This window comes from Globicephala melas, chromosome 10 (genome assembly GCF_963455315.2).
Source record: "Globicephala melas chromosome 10, mGloMel1.2, whole genome shotgun sequence".
Classification (NCBI taxonomy): Eukaryota; Metazoa; Chordata; class Mammalia; order Artiodactyla; family Delphinidae; genus Globicephala; species Globicephala melas.
The window spans coordinates 85,906,769-85,924,166 of record NC_083323.1 but is presented as its reverse complement, the minus strand read 5'-3'; the positions used below and the strand labels follow the sequence as shown (position 1 = coordinate 85,924,166).

Here is a 17,398-nt window from a genome sequence, read left to right as displayed (position 1 = left end):
ATGTACATGGGTGTGGGTTTCTGCATTCATGTGTATGTTTATATACATTCATATACACACAAGTGATAATATCTTCAGATATTTATCATTTCTGTATTTGTACATTAGCCATTTAATATGCATTATGTATATTGACGGACTTTATATATATATAAATTCTTATTGCATGAATTAATGAATAGAATATACAGTTGATCCTCATCATTTGTGGATTCTGTATTTGTGAATTTTCCTACTCACTAAAATGGATTTGTAACCCTCAAATCAATACTGCTGCTCTTTCATGGTCATTCACATACCTGCAGAGAGTGGCAAAAAATTTGAGTTCTCCCACATGAACGTTCTCAGCTGAGGTTGGACAAGATATAAGATATGGCTCTGCTTTCTTGTTTTTGCTCTCGTAATAGAAACAAGTGACCTTTTCACAGTCTACTTAGAGCCATTTTTTTTCATTTGTGTGCTTTCTGTAGGTGATTTTGCTATTAAAATGGCTCTCAAGCATAATGCTGAAGTGCTGTCTAGCGTTCCTAAGTTCAAGAGAGCTGTGATGTGCCTGACGGAAAAGGTACATGAATTACATAAGCTTCCTTCAGGCTTGAGCTGCAAAGTGCTATTGTCCACAGATTCAATGTTAGTGATCAATAATACGAATTAAATAAGGTGTCTAACAGGAAGGAAACATAAAACAAGGTTATGTATTCATTGGTTGACAAAAATGTTGTGACCACAGATAAACAGGAACCAAACTCTGTATTTCCCCTAGGAGCAATGTTTAGTAATTGCTAATTCAGCATTTGCAAGAACTTTATAGAACACAACTACTGCAAATAATGAGAATCAACTGTACATAGAACATGTATTAAATATACTGTATAATTAGTGCCCTATTAAATCATATGTCTATGTTTATGCTTGTTTCTATACATAAATAGGTATTTTTGCTACATAAATACGTATTATGCACATATGAATAAATAAGAATACATTTTCTAAACCTCAGTGAATAACACACTATTCTACAAAAAAGAGCAAATCTAAGAAATAAGTTGATTCATTTTACTAGTCTTTAAGATAGGGGCTTAATAACTCTCAAAATTTTAATCCCTCTTACATTTGACCTCAAAACTCCACTTGTAGGAATTTTATCCTACAGAAATGATCACACATAAATCAAAAGACATATTAAGAAATTTTTCTAATATGAAATAATTCGATGCAACCTAATCTAAATTAGATGCTCCCTAGACATAAAACTAGGTAGATAAACTACAGACAATGGAATACCCTAGAACCATAAGAAAACTGAGTAAGCCATATTAATATAAAGTTAAGTATATAAAGCAGAGCAAAAAGGCAGATAACTGTAGTAACGGTATGCTGCCATCTGTGTTAAAAAAGGAACATGTTGTGTATTTAATTAAAAATGCATATCGTATTTCTGGACAAGATTCATTGAAAGCTAATAATACTCTTCCTCAGAAAGAGAAACTGGATGAGGGTTAGAGGAAGAATTTTTCCTATATGTCATTTTTGATATTTTGTGCTTTCAACTTCAAATATACTCTCTCTTCAAAAATAAACAAAATTAAAATAAAGTGGAATCATGGTGATGGTAAGTTCAAGCACGGCCATAGTCCCTCTGCCAGGTACTTAGAGTACACTAAGCTCTTTTTAACAAATCCAAACTTTCTCTGGTTTTTGAGCCTGGTTCCAGAGGTATTAATATTTTCTCTCTGAAACCTTTTTAGACCACTCTGATTATAATTAATTACATTATTTTTCTATTCATTTTGACTATCTACTATATGCAAGGTACTGTTTGGCATTTTGTAAAACCAGAAAGATGAATTAAACACTTATTTGCCTTCCTAAACCTTATAATGTAGATATACAGAAAATATAACAAAATTTTATTTCCAATAGGTAATTGCTGATAATTTATTTAATCCCATCTAGTGTGTGATTCTATATTACTTTATTTGTTGTTTCAAGTTCCCCTCCATACATTTATCCTCCTAAATTACAATCTCGCTAAAGCTAGAAATTTGTATACGTGTGAGTGTGTGTGTGAGTGTGTGTGTGAGTGTGTGTTTCCTTTTGTGTCCCGGTGCTCAGGACATGGTAGGTCCTGAATGAATATTAGTGGAATTATTGATTGATTGATGTTGACCTTGAGGCTTTTCTCATTTCTGAATTGTTAAAGTGAAATAAATTATAACTTTCCTCTCCAAAAAGGTGATCATTTTGAACGAAACATCGACAAAAATTGAAAACATTCACATGATATCTGCATTTCAATGATGGACCAGAATCAACATTTGAGTAAGACAGCAGAGGCACAACATTCTGAGAAAAGGAAAACTAGAAACTACTGCAATGGATTCAAGGTGGAATGCGTTTCATGTTTTCAAACTAAGATAAGTAAAGGGAGAATTTTGATTTAAAGAAAAGGCAGCCAGTTTTTTAAAAGAATATTATATTTCAAATTAGAGTTTTCAACTGAAGCATACATTAAAATATTAACACAATGATATACATCTTGATATAAATCAATCTTTAAATCTGAATAAAAGGTCTTTGGTGACATTTCTAGTTAGGAATTTATTAATGTTGAAAATTTAGAAAGATTTTGATATCTTCTCTTTGATTCTTGATGGACAAAAAGATACTTATAAATGTGATTAAAATAAAGCAGTCTCTGTGTAATGGATAGTATGTAAAAAAAAATTCTTACATTTGACCTATAACAGAGAAGATTTATCAGTCTTGTGAATCACTTTGTGGTCTTGACCTATTTAATTTTTTTTTTTTTTAAAAGAACAGCATTTGTTATTCTATTAACTTAAATGATATAGTCTGAAGGGAACTAAAAGACCTGGCCCAAAGACCTAGTTGATGACTTAGGAAAGTCATTTAATTTTTCCATATGCAAGTGGGTAAAAGTGATAGTCCTGTCTCTTGCTTTTGTCACAAAACGGTGAGACAGTGAATGATATAGACTGTATTGCAATTTTCACAGACAGGAAAAAGCAATCCTTGAGCACAGAGTCAAGGAAACCAAGACTCAAGGAAGTTGAGAAGTTTGTGTGAAGTCATCTAGGTTGTAAATGGAAAACTCTTAAAACTAAATCAAAGCCTTTAAACCCCAATAGAGAAGACTAGAGGAAATCAAGAAACCAATCAGGGCTGACTTTGATCAATATTTAAAATGTTTTCCTCAAAGTTATAGTCTTATCTAGCTGAATAAAGACCAGAGATCAGATTCAATTGCAATCATGTTATATAAAGTCTGTTTTAACTTTGTCCAGGGAACATGAGGTCTGTTTGTTTTTCAGAGATTATTGGTAAAATCAGTTCTGATGAAATATTTAAGTAATATTTAAACAGAAAAGCAGTCACCAGGAGAAAGTACTGGCTAATGCAACTGGACCACATTCTATTGCCTAGGGGTAGTAGGTTGTGCTGGCTTATTTCGCTTTTAAATATGGAGGGTTACAGTGATTCATTTGCACATGCATTCAAGGTGACAACAAACTAGCTGAAGCAAATAAAATTGCCTGGGTAGTCTCTTGCAGCATATTTGGAGAAAAGCTTCGAGTTAGCAAGTTGTCAGCGTGTATAAAGTATGTGAATTGCAGCCCAATAATAAGAACAGAGAAGCAATAACAGTAATAGTATATCAAGCACTTACTAAATGCAAGACACTGCTCTAGTAGTTTAGTTCTACTAATGGATTTATTCCTTACCACAATTCAGTCAGCCATATGCTATTATCTCCCTTTTACACATGAAAAAAAACTTAGAGGGTGAATGACTTTCTCTAGGTTCCTAGGCTGGAAAGTGGTAGAACCAAGGTCTGAAATTAGGCGGTCTGATTGCAAGTCCCGTGAGCTCAATTGTACTCCATGTTGCTAAAGTACCTGTGGGTTTCCATAATATTAGTACCCTCAAGATATTCTGGTAAGCACAGATTTGTAAGTGGGCTACTTAATAATCTTCCTCATTCTGTACTTCTAAAAATTCCCCTTTATACCGAATAATTGAGTTTCAAGCAAACATATTTGCCTGCACACACACAAATACACGTTGTTACTGATGTGGGTATACAGGCTCAGCAGGGAAAAATGTGTAAAAGTGCAAATAGATAATAATTTAGAATAACAACAGCATAGTTTGATTCTTTCTTACCCCTTTCCCTCAATTTTTGAACTGAACCAAGTAGGTTATATAAACCCTGCAAGTACATTGTTCATCTTTACACTTGTCATTTCTGTGCTTCAGATTTCTTGTACCACTGCGTTGTAATGAAAATTCTTTAAAAACACAAAAGCAGTGCATCATCATCAAAAAACATAAATAATAGGGAAAAAGTAAAAGGTCTCCCATTCTACCTTCATTCCCACTCCCCTTCCGGAAATCATTAGGATAACCATCCCATTTGTAACCACCAACAGTATCCCTACCCCACAGTTTTCCTCTGGCTAACCTTCTTCTGGCTTATTAGACTTTTTGCTATTTCTCAAGATGTGACGTGCACTTCTGACTTGGAGAAGCTTGCACTTGCTCTTTCCTCATCTGAAATGTCTGACTCCCAGATATCTTGCTCTTTCATCTCATTCAAATCTCTATTTAAACATTACCTCAGCCCTGACCACCTCATATAAAATAGCATTTCCTATCCATAACCCTTGAACCAAATTTGATTTTTCTTCATAGTATTTATCACCTCCTGACACTGAAATACAAATGCACACATATGTATAGGTGTGTATGTATATGTATGTCTTTAATATAACAAAACAAATTTATCACAGTTCTGTAATAATCATACAATTCTGAAGTTGAGAAGTCTGAAATAGGTCTCACTGAGCTAAAATCAAGACGTTGGCAGAGCGGTATCCTTTCTGGAGACTCTAAAAGACAATTCACTTCCTTGCCTTTTCCAACTTCTGGAAATTGCCCAAAGTTCTTGACTAATAGCTCTCTTCCATATTCAAAGCTAGTGATGGTCAGTCAAGTATTTTTCACATTGACATTGACTTTTCTGCTCCCTTTTCCACATTTAAAGGACCCTTAGGATTACATTGAGTTAACCAGGATAATATAGGATAACCTCTTCAAGGTCATCTGATTAGCAGCCTTAACTCCACTTGCAACCTTAAGACCCCCTTGCCGGGCTACCTAATATATTCATGGGTAGGCAGAGTAATGGCATGCAAAGATGTCCAGGTCCTAATCTCCAAAACCTGTAAATATATATATTTTTCCTAGAGGAAGTCATTTGCCCTCTTCGCATCTAAGTTTTTTCACCTGTGAAAGGGAAATAATAGCATCTGGCTGACAGACTTATGGTAAGGAATAAATCCACTAACAGAAGTAAAACACTAGAACAATGTATGGTATATAGTAAGTGCTCAATAAATGCTAGCTACTACTATTTTTATTGCTTCTTACTTGCTTTAGCCAGATTGTTGTCATCTTGCTGTACATGTGAGAATGAAATCAATGTCCAGCACATTGAGATATAAAGTTGGGTGGCTGATTTGAGATCATTCTTTTTTTATGTAGCTGTTTTTCACTATGAAATTCCTTCCTAAAACTGTATTTGTACATACCATATGTTTTGGTATTTTGTGATTTCATTTTTGTTTGTCTTGAGATATTTTCTAAATTCCTTTTTGAGTTCTTGGACCTATTGTTGTTCAAGAGGGTGTTGCCTAATTTTTACATATTTGTGAATTCTCCAGTTTTTCTCCTGCTATTGATTTCTAGTTTCATTCCATTGTGGGTAGAAAAGATACTTGCGATGATATCAATCTTCTTAGATTTGTTAAAACTTATTTTGTGGCCTAACACGTGATATATCTTGGAGAAAGATATGAGTACATTTAAAAGGAATGTGTATTTCACTGTCACTGGGTGGAACGTTTTTTGTATGTCTTTTAGGTCAATTTGGTCTATAGTGGTGTTTGAATTATCCATTTCCTTATTATTTCTATCCACTATTTAAAATAAGGTATTAAAATCTTCCACTATTATGATATTGCTCTTTATTTCTCCCTTCTGTTGTGTAAATGTTTGCTTTATATATTTAGGTACTCTAATGTTGGGGATAGAAAGAGAGGTAGATAGATAGATAGACAGATAGGGATAGAGATACTTATTAAATCTTCCTGGTCAATGGACCCTTTTATCATTATGTAATGTCCTTTTTGTCTCTTGTGACATTTTTTACTTAAAGTCTATTTTGTTTGATATAAATACAACCACCTCTGCTCTCTTTTGGTTACCAATTGTGTGGAATATCTTTTCCCATCACTTCACTTTCAGTCTTTGCGTGTCTTTAGATCTAAAGTGAGTTTCTTATACATAAGTCATAGTTGAGTCTTGTTTCTTTTTAATTTTTATTTTTTTAATTGAAGTATAGTTGACTTACAATACTATATCAGTGTTAGGTGTATAGTCTCTATATACCTGAGATTCAGTATTTTTACAGATTATACTACACTAGAACTTATTACAAGATAATGGCTATAATTCTCTGTGCTATACCTTATATCTTTGGTGCTTATCTATTTTATACATAGCAGTTTGTATATCTTAATCCCATACCCCTAATGTGCCTCTCCTGCTTTCCCCATCCCTACTGGTAACCACTAGTTTTTTTTCTATATCTGTGAATCTGTTTCTGTTTTGCTATATACATTTGTTTGTATTATTTTTTAGATTCCACATATAAGTGATATCATATGGTATTTGTCTTTCTCTGTCTGACTTATTTCACTAAGTGTATTTTCTAGGTCCATACACATTACTCTAAATGGCAGATTTTCACTCTGTTTTATGGCTGAGTAATATTCGTATGTGTATGTGTGTGTGTGTGTGTGTGTGTGTGTATACCCACTACATCTTCTTTATCTGTTCATCTGTTGATGGACTCTTGGGTTGCTTCAATATCTTGGCTATTGTAAATAGCACTACTATGAACATTGGGTGTATATATCTTTTTGAATTAGTGTTTTTGAGGTTTCCAGATATGTACTCAGGAGTGGAATTGCTGGATCATATGTTAATTCTATTTTTAGTTTTTTGAGGAATCTCCATACTGTTTAGTTTTTGAGGAACCTCCATACTGCAAGTGGCAGCACCAATTTACATTCCCACTGACAGTGTACAGTGTTCCCTTTTCTCCACATCCTCACTGACATTTATTACTTGTAGACCTTTTGATGATGGCCGTTCTGATAGGTGTGAGGTGATATCTCATGGTTGTTTGGATTTGCATTTATCTAATAGTTAGTGATGTTAAGTATCTTTTCATGTGTCTGTTGGCCATCTGTATGTCTGCTTTAGAAAAATGTCTACTCAGGTCTTCTGCCAATTATTTACTTATTTTTTATATTGAGTTGCATGGGGTGTTTATATATTTTGGATATTAACCCCTTGCCAGTCATATTATTTGCAAATATTAACTCCAATTACAAAGGTTGTCTTTTTCTTTTAATCCATGGTTTCCTTTATGTACAGAAGCATTTAAGTTTAATCAGGGCTCATTTGTTTATTTTTGCTTTAATTTTTTTGCCTTAGGAGACAGAACCAAAAAAAGAAAAATGTTGCTACAATTTATAATATGTCAAACAGTGTTCTGCCTATGTTCTCTTCTGGGTGTTTTATGGTTTCAGGTCTTACACTTAGCTCTTTAATCCATTTTAATTTTTTTTGTGTATGGTGTGAGGAAGTGCTCTCATCTCATTGTTTTGCATGTAACTGTACATTTTCCCCAGCACCACTTGTTAAAGACACTGTCTTTCCTCTATCGTGTATTCTTACCTCTTTTGTTGAAGATTAATTGACCATAGATGTGTGGGTTTATTTCTGGACTCTCTATTCTGTTTCATTGATGTATGTGTCTGTTTTTGTGCCAGTACCAGGTTGTTTTGGTTACTGTAGCTTTATAGTATTGTCTAAAATCTGGGAGAGTGAAACCTTCAGCTTTGCTCTTTTTTCTCTAGATTGCTTTGGCAAATCAGGGTGTTTTGTGGTTCCATATGAAATTTAGGATTACCTGTTCTAGTTTTATAAAAGTGTCATGGGTATTTTGATAAAGATTACATTAAATCTACAGATTCTTTGGGTAGTATGGAAATTTTAAGAATATCAATTCTTCTAATCCAAGAGCACAAGACATCTTTTCATTTCTTTGTATCATCTTCAATTTTATCAGTGTTTTAAAGTGTTCAAAGTATAGTTGTTTCACCTCCTTGGTTAAATTTATTCTTGGGTATTTTATTCTTTTTGATGGAATTTTTTAAACTTTCTCTTTCTGATAGTTCATTATTAGATATAGAAAAACAACAGATTTCTGTATGTTAATCTTGTATCCTGACACTTCGCTGAATTCATTTATTAGTTCTAACAGTTTTGGGGTGAAGGCTTTAGGGTTTTCTATATAAAGTATCATGCAAATAGTGACAGTTTTAATTTTCCCTTCCAATTTGTATGGCTTTGGTTTCTTTTTCTTGTCTGATTGCTGTGGCTAGGACTTCCAATACTATGTTAAACAGAAGTGGCAAGAGTAGGCATCCTTGTCTTGCTCCTGAATTTAGAGGAAAAGCTTTCACCTTTTCACCATTAAGTATGATGTTAACTGGGGGTTTGTCATAGATGGACTTTATTATGTTGAGATATGATCCCTTTATATACATTTTAATGAGAGTTTTTATCATGAATAGATTTCAAATTAAACTGTAAGGGAAGAAATAAAAAGAAGAAAAAATGTACAGAGAAGAACTACAAAAACAACTGGAAAACAAGTAATAAAATGGCAATAAGTACATACCTATCAATAATTACTTTAAATATTCATGGACTAAATGTTCCAATCAAGAGACATAGGGTGGCTTACTGGATTTAAAAAAAAGACCCTTCTATATGCTTCTTACAAGCAACTCACTTCAAAGCTAAAGACACACACAGACTGAAAAGTGAGGGGTAGGAAAAAGATATTTCATGCAAACAAAAACAACAAGAAAGCAGGGGTAGCAATACAAAATAGACTTTAAAAGAAAGACTATATCAAAGGCAAGCAAGGGCATTATGTAATGATAAAGGGATCAATACAAGAAGAGGATTCATACTCATTAACATATATGCACTCAATTCAGGAGCATCTAAATATATAAAGCAAATATTAACAGACATAAAGGGAGAAATTGGCAATAATACAATAGTAGTAGGGGATTTTAACACCCTACTTACATCAATGAACAGATCATTCAGACATAAAATCAATACGGCACAGTGGTCTTAAATGACACTATAGACCAGTTAGACTTAATAGATATTTATAGGACATTACATCCCAAAACAACAGGATTCACATTCTTTTCAAGTACATGTAGAATGTTCTCCAGGATAGATCACATGCTAGGACACAAAATAATTCTGAACAAATTTAAGAGGATAGAAATTATATCAAGCCTTTTTTTCTGACCACAATGGTATGAAACTAGAAATCAATTACAGAAAGAAAAATGGGAAAAGAACAAACATGTGAAAACTAAAAAACATGCTACTATAAAACCAATGGATCAATGAAGAAATCAAAGAGGAAATCAGAAAATACCTCAAGACAAATGAAAATGGAAACACAACACTCCCAAATCTATGGAATGTATTGATAGCAAAAGCAGTTCCAAGAGGGAAGTTCACAGCAATACAGGCTTTCCTCAAGAAACAAGGAAGATCTCATATAAACAACCTAACCTATCATCTAAAAAAATGAGAAAAAGAAAATCAAACAAATCCCAAAGTCAGCAGAAGGAAGGAAATAATAAAGATCAAGGAGGAAAAATGGGGATCAAAAAACAATAGAAAAGATCAATGAAACCAAGAGCTGTTTTTGTAGAAAAGATAAAATTGATAAACCTTTAGCCAGGATCATCAAGAAGAAGAGAGGGAGTACCCAAATAAACAAAACAATAAATAAAAGAGGAGAAATAATAATCAATACAAGAAAGATACAAGAAATCATAAGAGAATACTATGAATAGCTACATGCCAATGAATTGGGTAACTTAGAAAAAATGGACAAATTTCTAGAAACATACAACCTGCCAAGACTGAATCAAGAAGAAATAGACAATTTGAACAGACCAATCAGTAGTAGTGAAATTGTTTGTAAAAATAATAATAATAATAAACTCCCAGCAAACAAAAGTCCAGAACCGAATGGCTTCATCAGAGAATTTTACCAAACATACAAACAAGAATTAGTAACTATCCTTCTCAAACTATTCCAAAAAACTGAAGGGATGGAACACTCTCAAATTCATTTTATGAGGCCCCTGTTACTCTGATACCAAAACCAAAGACACTACAAAAAAAGAAAATTACTGGTCAATATCTTTGATGATTATAGGTGCAAAAATCCTAAACAAAATATTAGCAAACTGAATCCAACGGTATATAAAAAGGGTCATAACACCATGATCCAGTTGTATTTATTCCAGGGATGCAAGAATGGTTCAATATTTGCAAATCAATCAATGTGATACACCACATTGACAAAGGAAGAATAAAAATCACATGTTCATCTCAATAAACACAGAAAAAAATATTTTTTTAAAAAAAACATACATTCAGCCCCTTTACAGTTTGTTTTTTTTTTTTTTTTTTTTCCTGTATGCGGGCCTCTCACTGATGTGGCCTCTCCCGTTGTGGAGCACAGGCTCCGGATGCACAAGCCTAGCAGCCATGGCTCACGGGCCTATCCGCTCCGCGGCATATGGGATCTTCCCGGACCGGGGCACGAACCCGTGTCCCCTGCATCGGCAGGCGGACTCTTAACCACTGCGCCACCAGGGAAGCCCAATACATGTACTATTTGAATTGGATAAACGTATATGCTTTATCTGAATAAAAAGTAACTGAATATACCTATAATTTTCCAGTGACAAAAACTGGCAAATGTTAAAGAAAACATAAATTTTTCTTATATAAATATTTTTCAAGAAAGATACTCTAAAGAGAGGCAAAAATGATAGTAACTGTGATATTTAGAATAAAAAATGTACACAGGTAAATATTTTTAAAAAGGAATTGAGAATATTTCCAGTTAGCACAATTTGCTGTGGGCTCATTAAGAGAATATTTTCTTCATTAAAAATATTATGAGCTACAGAGAAGAGTCAATTGAAATATTGACAATTTCAAATTCAGTAATCATAAAATGCAATTATTTTTTCAGTAATCATAAAATGCAATTTTGATGAAGATTTCAGATAATTTTTTAAATAAACTAAAATGTCTAAGAATAATTTGAAAATTATCCTTCAGAAAAATAATAGTGACATAGTAATGGAGATACTCATAAGAAACTGAACAAAATACATGGATATACATGTATACATATTGGTATACATAAAAATATACTAATATATCCACCAAGAATAATTATACTGTGTATTATTTTTAAATATTAAAGTAAGCAATGAAAAGAAAAAAATTTAATGTTTCCTTCAATTTACTTGGATATGTGTTTTTTATTTGAAAAAATTAGAACAATAGTAACAAGCAATTTATTCATCAATAAAATTTCAAAAACTGTTCTAAGCTTAATTATTTTTATCACTCATTTTGCTCTTAAAATTATTCCAGTTTATATGATAAATTATATATTTACACTAGATATAAGAGAGATACAAACCAAATTCCTATTAGGCAATATACAGCTTCACTAAAGAGGTGTCACTGAGGTGGGTATTAAAAAGTTGAATTCATGGAAACAGCATGGAATGGTGGTTGCTAGAACCAGAGGGTGTGGGAAATTGAGTGATGTTGGTCAAAGGGTATAAACTTTCTGTTATAAGATACATAAGTTCTGGGGGTCTAGTGTACAGCATGATGACTCTAGTTAACAATATTGTATTATATACTTGAAATTTCCTAAGAGAGTATATCTAAATGTTCTCACTCCAAAAATAAAACATAGGTAACTATATGAGGTGATGAACGTGTTAACTAATTTTATTGTTCTAATCGTTTCACAATTTATGCATATGTCAATTGCAATGTTATACACATTAAATTTATACAATTTTATTTGTCAATCATACTTCAATAAAGTTGGAAAAATAAAATTGCATGCAGTATTCCCATTGCTGCAAATGGAGGAAAGCAGGCAGACTACTACAAATAAACCAAGTGAGATGCAACAAGGATCTGACTTAGGAAAATAAAGAGATGAAGGAAAAGTGGGTTAGTATATTAGATCCAAGAACTGTTTCGCTTTTCATATGTGAAATACTTGTGTTCAAATTACAGTTCTGCAACAGTTTTAGCCTTATTCCCTTAGTTAAATAACTTTGCATCTCTAAACTTTATTATTCTTACTTGTAAAATGAAGAGAGTAATGCATACCATGCAAGGATTTTGTGAGCATTAGAAATAATACTTCTAGAACACCTGGAACAACCCTAGCAAATATTAGCTCCACATAACATAATTCACATTCATATCCTTCCTGTATTAATTGGAAAGAGAAATATCCAGTGGATGGGGAGATATTAAGTTTTCTGTAGGATGTCTGATGCAAACCTTCATCTTTATCTCTGCTATCAAATATTTTTGAAAGCTATATTGACTATTGATAGTTTCTGTTTAGGAAAGTTTGGAGACTTAACTAAGATTTATGTCATAGGAAAGCATAGGTTACAAAGAGAGAACACACACAACACCTATCCAGAAGATGTGGCATAAATTAACATCTTGATTATGCATATTATTTCAGATACTGTATCTTTTCTCATTCTTATAGATTCTTTTTACAGTTTTTTTGTGTGTGAAATTTTCTATTTTCATTCATTGTGAGATAACTTTCCTTTACTTCAAAGAGCTCAGTTAGATTAGTTGCTTTAAAATTCTTGTTCAGGGCTTCCCTGGTGGCGCAGTGGTTGAGAATCTGCCTGCTAATGCAGGGGACACAGATTCGAGCCCTGGTCTGGGAGGATTCCACATGCCACGGAGCAACTAGGCCCGTGAGCCACAACTACTGGAGCCTGTGCTCCGCAACAGGAGAGGCCGTGATAGTGAGAGAGGCCCGCACACCGCGATGAAGAGTGGACCCTGCTTGCCACAACTAGAGAAAGCCCTCACACAGAAACAAAGACCCAACACAGCAAAAATAAATAAATTAATTAATAAACTCCTACCCCCAACATCTTCTAAGAAAAAAAAAAATTCTTGTCCAGTAATACTAACATATGTGTAATCTCAGGGTTAGTCTTGGTTGACTGTTATCTTTCTTGAGAAATGGTTACATTTTCTTGGCTCTTCATATGTTGGTAATTTTGAACATTGTTACATTCTTCCAAAGGGTGTTGATATTTTTTTTTTTGTTTTACAAGGCAATTAAATTTGTTGACCTGAAACTGCAAACTCTATCTCTTAGGAAATAGTTCAAATCTCAATTAACTTACTTTATCCATAGGGCTAACTTGAGTTGCCCTGTTCATGAATAGTTCAGAGGTCAAAAATTTGGACAGGGCTTCCCTGGTGGCGCAGTTGTTGACAGTCCGCCTGCTGATGCAGGGGACATGGGTTTGTGCCCCGGTCCGGGAGGATCCCACGTGCCGCGGAGCAGCTGGACCCGTGAGCCATGGCCGCTGAGCCTGCGCGTCCGGAGCCTGTGCTCCGCAATGGGAGAGGCCACAACAGTGAGAGGCCCGCGTACCGCAAAAAAAAAAAAAAAGAAAAAAAAATGTGCACAGTTTATATGCAGAATTTGGGGCTCCCCATTCTCTGGATCTCTCCTTCATGAGATTCTCCCCTAAATTTTAACCTAAACTCTTCTTTCTCATTCTTCAGGCCACAAGGACTGTGATTTCTCTAAAAGAATTTTAGCTTTTGTGAATAAGGCTAACTGTGACCTTACCTTAAAGCCATAAGAATGAGAAATTAACCTTAGGCATTTCCTTCTTTTAAGGGTCAACCCCTGTCCAGAATCTGACTGCTTTTGTTTGCTCTCCCATGCTTTTGGGTGTTTTTTGTTTTCCCCTCAGACTTTACAATGGTTGTTTGCTGCAGGATCAGTCCAGTGGGAACTTATTCAGCTATACTGGAAGTGGAAATAGTTATAAGTATTTAAAAATCACCCTGGGTGTGGTGTGAAAAAGAGTTGACAGTGAGGAAAGAGACACCAGTTAGAAATAGTATTCTGGGTGTAAGATGATGGTTATTTGAGGTAGGAATATAAAGTGAAGCATATTAAAAAGAGAGATGTTTATAAGATTAAATATTTAGCTTTGGGGGACTGATTGGATGTGATATATAAGAGAGTAGATTCTAAGTGGTGACACAGGAAAGGAGGTGAAAGGGGAGGAAGAAAAGGATGCAATCTGGACATTGAAACCAAAATGGAGCTCTAATGCGGGCACTTTGGAACAGCAGCCTAAACCTCAGCAAAAGCAAGCTTGGCTTAAAATATAGATTCGGCAATCATCAGCATTTAGGTGGCAATAAAAACAATGACAATTTATGAGTTTTTTCCAGAAAGAGTATGTAGAATAAAAAGAGAAGAGAGTTTGAAACAAAACCCTGAAATAAAGTTTGGAATAGCTAAAGTATCCTAGGCCTGCTGAGGATAGTTTGAAAAATGATGCAAAAAATAAGATCTGATTCATTCAAACGTAAACAACTCTCAGATTTGACTGGAAAAAATGAGAGGGAGTTATGGAAAAGTGAGGACGCAGCGGGGCAGGAGGAAGTTTTTTAATGGAATAAGCCTGAATATGGATTAATTGTACAGTTATCCCCTGGTAAATCTCAAAACTACTTCCAGACAAAACTCTCTCTTGAGCACAAACCCTGCCTTAGTTGTGTCTATTTGGTAGATGTTTATTTTTAGACATCTCAAATTTGAGTTTTGAAAAGATGATTTCATTGTCTTTAACCCTAAGACTTCTCTTTTTCTCATCCCCAATAATAGTATTACTACATACAATTATACAAACTATAAAACAAAATCAGAATACTTATTTTCCATTATTCCCACATCTTATTGGTTCTCCTCTTAAACTTTTTCCGAGTGTGTCTGTAACCTTTTAGTCCTCTCTTCCCATCTCTGCTCATCTTTTTTTCTGAAATCAGCTTTCTAATTAATTTATTTGCCATAAATTCATTTTCCTCATGGCTACCAGAATTAGCCCTCTAAAATTTAATCTCCTTACATCACATTTAAAAATACAGATTGATCTCCCAATGGTTGGCATACTTCTATCCTTATATTCCACCCACAGATACTCTTTTTGTTTTTCAAATGATCTGTGTTCTTTCACTACTCTGGGGCTTTTCATGTGTTTCCTATTTTGTTTTAAGTGTTTATTTCTTCTTCGGTTTCTAAGCTTCTATTAACCCCTAAAGACTTAGTTTAAATGTTAGCACATCTATAGAAACTTTGACCTGTGTAGAAAGAATTAATCACTTTTTTCTGTGTACTCATAAATTTAAAACTGTATAGCAATTACAGTACTCATTACATTATTATACTGGCATTAATTGTTTATTGGCCCAGGGAAACATTAGTTCTTTGGGGGCATTTATTACGTCTTAATTGCTTTTATTTCCTTTCTTACTCTGTGCCTGTCTCAACTCCAAGGTTTAGTGGAGGAACTGCCATATTGTAGCTGCTCGATAAATGTTTGCTGAGTAAATTTGTTTGAGGTTCCTATGAGTTAACTGAGTTAATCATGGCTGTACATATGGCAATGTAGAAACTTGGAACTGTTTTCTGACCTTAATCCTAAGACTCTTGCCATCATAAACAAAGGACTGACCTGCCACGACTGCAGGTAAATATAGACTTTACCTCTTATCTCAATGCTAGCTGTGTCTTTCTGCCTGTGATATTTTAAAATCTATTTGATGATTGTGAACATTCGTATCTCTGTTTTGAAATCTCTCAATCTTAAATTCTCTATCCTTATGCTTTTGTCTTTTAATATTTTTCATTGGAGATTTCAGTTTTATTATTATTTAATTTTTTATGTTCTGAGAAAATCATCATATCATTCTTTCTCTGAAATTCAGCCTTACATTAGGAACATGGTTAAAAATGCCCATCTCTCAGGGTTATAGAGTAAAAGAAAGCACATTTATAAATCTGTCTATATTAACTCATTTCATATCCTTCTAAAATCCTAGCTTATTGGAGGAATCCTGCTGTAGCCATTGTGTTTGCATCTGTTACCCTTTTCTTCTTTGTAAAACCAATTTAGGATTATACTGTACGAATTTTGACTTTATTGAGTCTCTCTTTTGTCTTGAGCTAATCTTCCTTTTAAGATTGAAGACATGGACATTACAAAATCTTTCTCTGAACTTTTAGAAAGCTGCTCTTATATAGGACAGGTTTTACATCTGGTTATGCTTGTATCTGCTTACTGAGATGTCCTGTTACTTTATGAAACTCCCTCCTCTTTGATTTTACCAATTAGTGTTTTGATGATAAGGATTTAGGTAAAAGTTTGCCTCAGTATTTCTTTAATAATCAATAAATCATTTTGCCAGTATGCTCATTACTGATTCTGCAGCACCTGAAATAGTGCCTGACAAAAAATGTGTTTGGCTAAATAATCAGAGTCCTATTTTTATTTGACCAAACTTACAGCCAAAAACTGAATGATGATAGCTCAAAGTGATAATAAAAACAGACATTTCTCAATACTATGTGCCCAAAATTTTATGTATATTATTTTAATTAATCTTCACAACAATTTTACTGTAATTATCTCCATCTAAAAGCTGAGGAAACTAGGAAATGAGAGGTTTCACTACATGTAAGCTCTGTACCAGATTTATAACCTAAATTTGGGGAATAACAATTTATTCAACAACCAAAAAACATTTATTGAATACTTACTCATTATGTGTCAGGCATCTGAGTTTGATAGGAGCCTGATAACATTTTTTTTCTATTTATTAGAGAAGGAAAGGCAGAACTTGACTTCTAGCTCAATAAGGCAGACAGAATAATAAGGTTGAAGCCTTCTCCTCCCCCCTCCAATTTTAATAAATAATGTAAAATGTATTAAAGGCAACTTGTAGATGTGCTAGAAAACAAGAAGAGATACATTCTGTAAATCAGAAAGTATGAGAGTTTTCTAAAAAGTAAGAAGTAGAAAGAATTAGGCTAAAGAAAGAAATCACAGCCCAAGACAAGTGCAGGAAAAGAAACCTGAAAAAAAATGGACATGGCTTCCAAGCATGTTTCAAAGGCAAAAGCCACAGATAATGGGATCAAGAGAGGTCCCAGGGACCACCGACAGGTTGTATAGGCTATTCCACTCAATCAGAGAAAACATGCTTCTTTCCTTGTTTAACATCTTCCCTGATCATCAAA

At 33.8% G+C, this 17,398-nt stretch overlaps 1 protein-coding gene across 1 annotated transcript in view; it reads left to right on the top strand.

Moving 5' to 3' along the window:
• The first annotated feature begins 2,297 nt into the window (after positions 1 to 2,297).
• The window catches only part of LOC115844342 (solute carrier organic anion transporter family member 1B3-like), a 53,241-nt gene continuing 38,140 nt past the window's right edge, over positions 2,298 to 17,398 (top strand). The window contains exon 1 of the mRNA XM_030841310.2: positions 2,298 to 2,387. Within this exon, the coding sequence (XP_030697170.1) occupies positions 2,298 to 2,387 (90 nt within the window). The remainder of the gene's footprint in view (positions 2,388 to 17,398) is intronic.